At 47.0% G+C, this 8101-nt stretch overlaps 1 protein-coding gene across 2 annotated transcripts in view; it reads left to right on the forward strand.

The window, feature by feature from the left end:
* Positions 1-8101, forward strand: part of LOC127748753 (uncharacterized) — a 161350-nt gene that overhangs the window by 88786 nt on the left and 64463 nt on the right. For both annotated transcript variants that reach the window (XM_052263537.1, XM_052263539.1), the window contains one exon: positions 88-131. In XM_052263537.1, coding sequence (XP_052119497.1) covers positions 106-131 — 26 coding nt within the window. In that variant the 5' untranslated portion in view covers positions 88-105. The remainder of the gene's footprint in view (positions 1-87; positions 132-8101) is intronic.

Below are 8101 nucleotides of genomic sequence, written 5' to 3' on the forward strand. Positions count from 1 at the left end.
GGGGGGGGGGGGTCTGAGAGAATGTGTTGGCCGCCACTTCCATCTGCGTTGTCACGCTATTAATTTGGCCGCTTTTTTGCCCCTCAGGTGTGTGTCGCCCGCTGGATGCCGTCAAAACAGAAAACGTCGAGGTGAGTAAAAGTGCGTGTGAGAGGAGAAGGGGCGGTGCAGTAGGATCACGGGCAGAGCCGTTCGTTGTAAGCGTTATAGTTATTTTTTTTAAATGGTTCATTTTAAAAAATTAACCTTGGTTGTAATAGCATGAAAACTTCGAATATTTTTACTGTCCTTAAAGAGCGATAAGTCTACATTAGGGACTTAAAATATACACAACGGGTTGCTCAAACTTTAAAGTTAACGTAATTTTATGAAAATTCTTCACACGACTGTATTTTTGTCATACAAACTATCTTTTCTGCGTTCGTTCAGTAATTACGGTAGAGACAACCGTCAGAAGGTAGAAAGAAACCTCTTTAGTTTGGCTCAACCATGTGAGTGTTGCGTTCATCATATTTTTATGCGGTAAAATTCGGGTATACCCTACACACAGAAAAGGTTATTCTTTGTACCAATTCTAATGTACTACTTGACTCGTCGGAATTCATTTCAAGATTTCTGGATACGTGTATGTTTTGCGTTCTTGCAAGGTCGTTATGAGCCTCAACACAAATCAAAAATGAACTTGCGGACTTGATGTCATTTTTGCGTTGCCTTGCAACGAGTTCTTTTGTGTGGTACAAAGCACCTCCTTTCCTGTGTGCGGTTAATTATTTTTCCACGGACCCTTCTTTTGAATGTTTGTACGTATGACCCATTTAAGGTTAAAGGTATGTTTGGTCTTATTTCAACGGACTATGAGAAGTGCTTATTGTGCGACCTCTTTAGTAGCTCATTTCTGTACAGGTATATCATAGCGTCCACGGCCACGCGTTAAGAACCGAGGGCGTGTTTGGCAAAAAACGCTCCACAGAACGCGATGATACGGGTTACAGCATGTGGCCGGCCGTTATTGACCCTGTCCAACTTGACTTGAACAGTTATTGCGTATATAGTGTCAAGCATGTGTCCGAAAATTTGCACGTTTGAAGTTGTTCAATGACACGCAAAACTTAACAATAACTTGTTTTACCAGTGTCCTGGTGAATCGCTTGTAAGTCAGCGACCTTGGTGGGTCGCGTCGGGGCGCGGCGGGGCGCGCGGCCTAGTCAAGCAGCGGGCCGGGGCGCAAAGCCACTAAGACAAATAGCCCAGGCCCCGTTTGCTTGCCTTTGGGCTCTGTACCGGTGTACGCCACGGTGTAGCGCGGTCCCCCTCCCCCTCTCTCTCTCCCTCTCTCTCTTTCTCTCTCTCAGTTGTGACAGGAGCAGGGCTAGCAGACCGCTCCCCGCCCGCCCCGCCGCACCTGCCCGACAACATTCCAGGGGACACCTCTCCTGTCCGGTAGCGGCGTGCGGCAGCAAAGCGCGTCAAAGAGGCTGGGATGGGATAGGCCCGTCCCATCCCCGCGTCTCTGGTCGGGGAGCGGCCGCTGCACCCAAATTTATGAGTGAGGTAAATTTATTGGTTACTCTGTTTGCGCGAGGTGTCCCCGGCCAGCCCAACGGTGTACTCGCGACAGCAGGCGAATGCGAGTCAATACGTTAATTGCATACGTAATGTGACGACAGGTAGCGAGCCGCGCACGCACTCTATCAACACGCCCCCCCCCCCTCCTCCTCCTCTCTGTTCGTCTTCCTGCTCCCGCCCATCGCCCATCGTATTCCACCTCCTTCTGCTACCAGCCAACTCATTTTCATCGCGGATTGCAGATACAGATCTGCTGCGGGCCTTTGGCATGCGGGCACCCTCGCGGGCCCCGCGCTCGTGGCGCGCCGTGGTGTGGGCGATGAGGTTGGGCATGGTGTGCGCCCCACTCAACCCTCGTGGACACGCAGACTCAAGCGGACTGAGGAGCTGCTGCCCAATGAATCCTACTCCCTACTGCTGCTTTGCTTATTGCCGCAGCCCCCAGGCAACGGTTAAAAGAATGTCTTGAAATCCGAGAAAATTTCTTTGATTTCAAGGTCGGGTGGATAGTTTAAAGATTGGCCCTTGAAATCCCAGACTCTCTGTCTTAAAAACGCACGGCTTCCAAAGGAAATCCTTGGAATTTTCGTATGGTATTCAAGGGTTTTCCTTGAAGTATCCAGATCGTGCTCCCAGGAAAACCCTTGAATACCATACGAAAATTCCAAGACTTCCTCTTGGAAGATGCGGGTTTCAGGACAGAGTCTGAGATTTTAAGGGCCAATCTTGAAATTATCTACCCAACCTTGAAATTCAAGAAATTTTCTGGATTTCAAGACACTCTTTTTACCATGGCACTCTCGGGACCGCGACCCACCACGACCAGGCTACGATTGCACCACGCTCACCGTCATGTACGCCCCTGGTCTCGAGACCTGAGCTTCTTTCGTGTTGTCCGCGCCACGGGTCGGGGCGTGTCAACGTCCCGCCAGAGCCGTCAGCGCAGCGGTCTTCAAACCGTCACGGGTCAGCGTCGCGTGACGAGAGAGAGAGAGAGAGAGAGAGAGAGAGAGAGAGAGAGAGAGAGAGAGAGAGATGCGGTGATTTCCGCTGCGCTCACATTCAGTCCGCAATAAAGTTATATGCAAACGAATAAGGATATCATAATAGGAATCCGATTCACTAGCAGAAAAATATTAGCATTTTGAATGGAGGACCGTGAGCGCGGTTGTGCTCCAGGAGCGCCGCATGTCAGCCGCTTATTACGCGAAATATTTTTGCTCCCTTGATGTGTGTGTGTTTGTATACACACACGTGGCTGTGTGTGTGCACGAGCGCGTCTGCGTTGTCGCGCCTCCCGGCCTTTCACTCATGCAGCTGGAGATTCCCAGCGAGGCGCCTCCTCCTCCCACTCGCTCAATTAAGCGGTGTCGCGACGTAAGGCCCCCTCTCCCCTCTGTCTGGTTCCACTCATTGCGAGGGACACGCATGCGGCTACTGTGAGGGGAGCTGCCATGCGTGAGTGTGCTCAGGACAATTGAAAAGATGAGTTTCATGAAGGACCGTGAAAGTATTACGCTAGTAATTTGGCAGTATCAAGAAATAAGTTCCGAAAAGCTGCTACAGTAGTTGGCTGGCCGGAAAGCAAGATATCAGTTCAAAATAAAAATAAAACATTTTTAGATTTTAAGTTAAGCAAGTATTCGTTTTTCTTGAAAATCTACTGATTAGAGTTACATTTTCTTTTCCATAAATGTAGATATTGAAGTCATGGAGATACGAAAAGGATACCACCCCAGAAAAGATTCGCCTTTCTCAAATGTTGTGAAATGACAATAGATACAGCGTATTTTCATCGATTTGTCGTCACATTTCTCATAAAAATGTAGCTCTACCTATGTACCTGTGGTAAGTCATATGACAAAAGATTTGCCAGAATTGTCACATTAACGAAGTTTTATAGAGTGTCTCGCAAATACACAAACAGGCCTGTCCCGGCGATGACATGTTGAGTTGTGTAGATTAGCGTGATCTTGTCGATTTGCAGCTCACACGCAGTAGGGCCGCTGTGTGCGTGCTCGGGGAGTGCTTCGTTGCTTCGTGTATGTGTGTCCGTGCGAGTAGGGCAGCCTTCTACGATCGTGCGACTATTAGCTGTTTTATTTGACATAGGTGAGACCTCATTTTAATTCGTATCACTATCGCCTCCCTTAAATGAAGCTGTATTGACGATGTCCCCAACGAAATACTGTACGCTAATTCATTCTCAGGCGTCGTTAACACATGTTGCTCTTTTATTTAGACTTTTCCGAGGGGGAAATCACTTGCGAAATAGTTCGTACACCTTTTCCCGAAAGAGTCCGAAACAAAGGCGAAATAGAGCGAAATAGACCCGAAATAGACGCGAAATAGTCGGTGAAATAGTCAAAAAATACCCCTGAAATACTCCGAAATACCGCGAAATACCGCGAAATACCCTGAAATAATCCGAAATAGGCGAGAAATAACCGAAATGGCAGGAGAAATACCCGAGAAATACCAGTAATAGTCCGTACGCTACGGACCCAAGTGATTTCCCCCTCGGACTTTTCAATAAAAACTAGAGAAACGAAATCGAAAATGTACTGTATTTTCTGGGTACGTGTAATTCAAATGAAATTTTAGCAGAATCCGTCAGCAGAAGTGTACTCCCCTCCTCTCCTGGAACCATACGAACCGTGAGTCGGCCGGTCATTGTGTTCCCGTCGAGCGTGCAGGAGCGGTAGCCGTGTACAACACAATGCAAAAATGGAATACCCAGGAATCATTAAATATTGGCGCGCACCGCGATTTAGCTCTCTATTATTTTCGGGGAAGAATCTCCCCATAACAAGAAGTTGCGGGGTCTAATGACAATTAGGTGTGCCGCGTACTACTCGTGTGCAGCCCGAGTGCAGCACGTATGTCCGAGCGCATGCATAGCTTGTCAATGATGTGTGCAACCCTTCTACAACCCTGGTGCTGCTGGACTTAAGTCCTGTCTTATTATGGCCAACGTGACAACCAAGGACAGTGTAAGTGTAAGTGCGGCTGGACTCGAAAAACACACACCTGCTCGCTTGTAATATTAAATATTCTAGCAAAAACTGCAAAATACACTTTTAAGGAGACTTAGGCAAGTGTATGCCGATTTTGTTTAAACTCGATATATTTGGTTGTTATCCATGTTGATCACGATCGCCCATCAAATGTTTTTCCTGAGCATCATGTTCTAGCGCATTATAGGGAAGCAAATAATGAAAAAAAATCGCCTTTGCGCAAAAATTTAAGGAAGGGGTGTTAAATTGAAAAGTGGTACCCCCCCGCCTCTCTCTAAACCGCTTGTTCTAAGTCAGCATATGGACTTGTGAATTATAGCCTAGAGCCCGGAGTATCCTATGTTTGGCAACACAAGTCCTGTCCTGTGCATACTATGTGCAGCCGTTAACTCGTGGTCTCTGTCTCTACTCAACCTGAACGTACTATCCTCTGGTACAGACAGTCGTGGGGCTGGTCGCCACCTGGGGTGGCCTGCACCTTTGATTCCGCCGGACCTTTGCTCGCTACCGGTCGGTCGAGCATGCCGCGCTGACAGCGTCTTTAGGGATATAACTGCAATCAACAAGGCCAATTAACAAGGGGGCGTTTGTTTGGGAAGCAATCTACATAACATTATCTCATTACTCCTGGCCAGACTGTATAGGAAGCTATAAGCTGCGTCCTTTAAAACGAACAAAACGAACTGTGTGTGTGTGCGCGCCACGCACGCACGCTCGAAAGCGCGCATGTGTGTGTGTTTTCCGCCAAGGCGAGGTAAGAAAAACCAGTTTCAAAACGCATACAAAGTCAGTGTGTGTTTTGTGCTTTTTTCATTTCTTTTTCTCTCCCCTTATCTTTCTTTTCGCGTCGAAGTGTGTTTTGCGACGCACAGACTTGACCAGCGCCATGCTGTGCTGCACTGTCATAGCTTGCTCAAGTCACAACGGCTGCGCCGCGGTGACCGGCTCTGCAGGCGAGGTTAACTCGCGCTCGAGCCCTGTCAGCAAAAACGATTCATTGCATTTTACCTACACTAAAAATGACTCTTCTCTATCATTGACTGTATTATGACACCGCACGCGTATGGGGGGGATTATTCAGCCGGCCATCAAATTTAATCGACGATGACACCATCAGATTCACCTTAAGTGCTGTAATAACAAAATTTTGTAAAAATTGTGAAAAATGACGCTAAAAATAGGGTTTAGTAACGTACTAATTCGTACACTTTCATCTGGAGTGATTTCTCCCTCGACCGACCGACCGCTGTCGGCACAAACAGGAATTGATGATTCCATTTCTGAGTTACCCTTCCAGGTCAAAGTGCGTGTTCTTTAGTGGTGCCTCTCACAGGCCAGGCTGGGGTGGTGGGGAGAGGGGGACGGGTAGAGTTAATTGAAAACCGTGCGCGGTGGGCGCGAGCCGTATGACTGGCACCAACAGGTCCCGCCGAGATTGCGAGTCGACCTTAGCAGCGGAAGCAGTTCTCCTTGTTGGGGGTAGGCCATGCCATGAACATGGACCAGCAGGCGGGTCCGGTGGCCTCAGGACTGACCAGCCGGCCGACCATGACTGTGTTGATAAGGAATCGTGCACATACTACGTCATGGGGGGCATGTTCCTTTACAATAGAGTCTCTATGAGCTCGAATATGGGAGTCCTGGATCTGGGGCCCATGATATTTGTTATAGGACAGGTCATACGTGGAGTGCACGACCCTAACGAGATGTTGGGGTCAGGGGTTCGGGGTGGATACGCCCGCCCGTGCACTAGTTATCGCAACCACTGGGCTGCACCTTCACGCCACGACTGACTTGGCGGATTCCGCAGTGTATCGGTGACCCGAGAGAGGCGTGGGGGCAGAGGCCTTTGGAGAATTTGAAAAGAAAGGGGGGGGGGGCAGTTGGTCGGCAGCATCTGAGTTGCATAATCAGACTGCGCGTGTACGGAAACGTTATAGCTTTTCGCGTGTGGTCCTCTGAAACGGCCGGGGCTTCCGAAAGAGATTTGGGGGGGGGGGGCTTAGTGGGTGAAATTATAGGTGTGCTCTGGAAGGAGGCAGACGGCCCGTTCCTAAAAAAACTGGCCAGCTGGCCTGTAGGAAGGCAGTCGACGTGGCATTTTAAAGTTGGCTATAACGAATGGGGGGTAAACACAGGAATCAATACATTTGGAACGGAAATCAGCCAATTATCAGTACAACAAATATTGAAAATTAAATGACAAGCAACTCAGCGCCACCCCCCTCCCCCCTTTTAACCTTAGTTGACCTCGTTGGTGATGGCGAGACACCGCTGTTAACGGTCGCACGTGTGCGAAGCGTGGGCCGGCTCGTCCGAAGCGCCTAAGGGGTAGGCACCCCCTATGGCAGGCGTGTGTGTGGGGTCGAGGATCTCGCAGGCGTTGGTGTTGAAGTGTTCTAGTTTGTTCACTACTCATACCCTCAGTCAAAAAGAAATGGAATGGATTCAAATTGTCATGTGCAATCAACATGTGATGATGTTTATTCCCAACCTTAAAATATTTTTGTACCTATTAGGTACCCGTCCTGTGTGCAAGTCCAAGTCGGGTGAAAATTTGAAAGAGAATGAGAAAATTATTATAATTGAAAAGCACAGTTATTATGTCTTGGAATTTATAGTTAAATAATATCCTATCAATTTATCAAATGCACCATACGTCTGGCCCCACATCAACATTTCAATCAGTCGCTGAATTTTTTTGAATGTATATTTTTTGTGTCTTGACCCACTTCAACTTCAACTTCAAAAAAGGGTTATTACGACTGCTTATTCATAGCGAAGGCAACATTAACATTGCAAGAAAAGATTCAAATTGAAATGTATAATGAAACATTTCATACGACAGCGTTGAGTGTGTTTCTCAAATTACTAACTTTGTTTAGCAACATTGAATAAAATAAATTCATTTAATTTTCCGTCATACAAGAAATTTGAAAGAACTGCTAGGAAAATAATACCAAAAAGACAAGAAGTACAAACTAAAGTGTGGTGGCTCGATAGTTCATTGGCGTTCAGGGATCGTGTGAAAGGATGGGCGAAAATAGTTCCGGTTGGCTGATCCAAATAAAAAACAGAAAAGTAAAGAAAAGAAAATCTATTTTAGCGAAATCATCAAAACAAATTGTCGATACGACATAGGCCTAAAGGATAAATTATTTACAAAAATATAAATCTAAAACACAAAAAAACAATAACTACATATTATGTCTTATCCTAATGGTTAGTAGAAAAAAAACAAAGCTTAAAAGTAGGTTAGTAAGAGAAGGGGGGTACTCCCCACCCGGCCGGCTTTAGACCTGCAACAAAGAGAAGATGTGGTTAAAATTCTATAAAATATAGGCAATATTTCGGTTAAATAAATCGGTAGACGAGAAAAAGGGAACACAAATAAATAAGGGACTCACCCTGGCAAGTTCAAACTTGTGGCCGAAGCCGGCCATATTGCCAAGATATGTGAGGGTGTACCCCCCACCGTTTATCGCCGCCATGGCCTCCTCCGTCATCTTCTCAATGTA

The sequence above is a fragment of the Frankliniella occidentalis genome, unplaced genomic scaffold, assembly GCF_000697945.3.
Source record: "Frankliniella occidentalis isolate FOCC.00 unplaced genomic scaffold, Focc_3.1 Scaffold12, whole genome shotgun sequence".
Classification (NCBI taxonomy): Eukaryota; Metazoa; Arthropoda; class Insecta; order Thysanoptera; family Thripidae; genus Frankliniella; species Frankliniella occidentalis.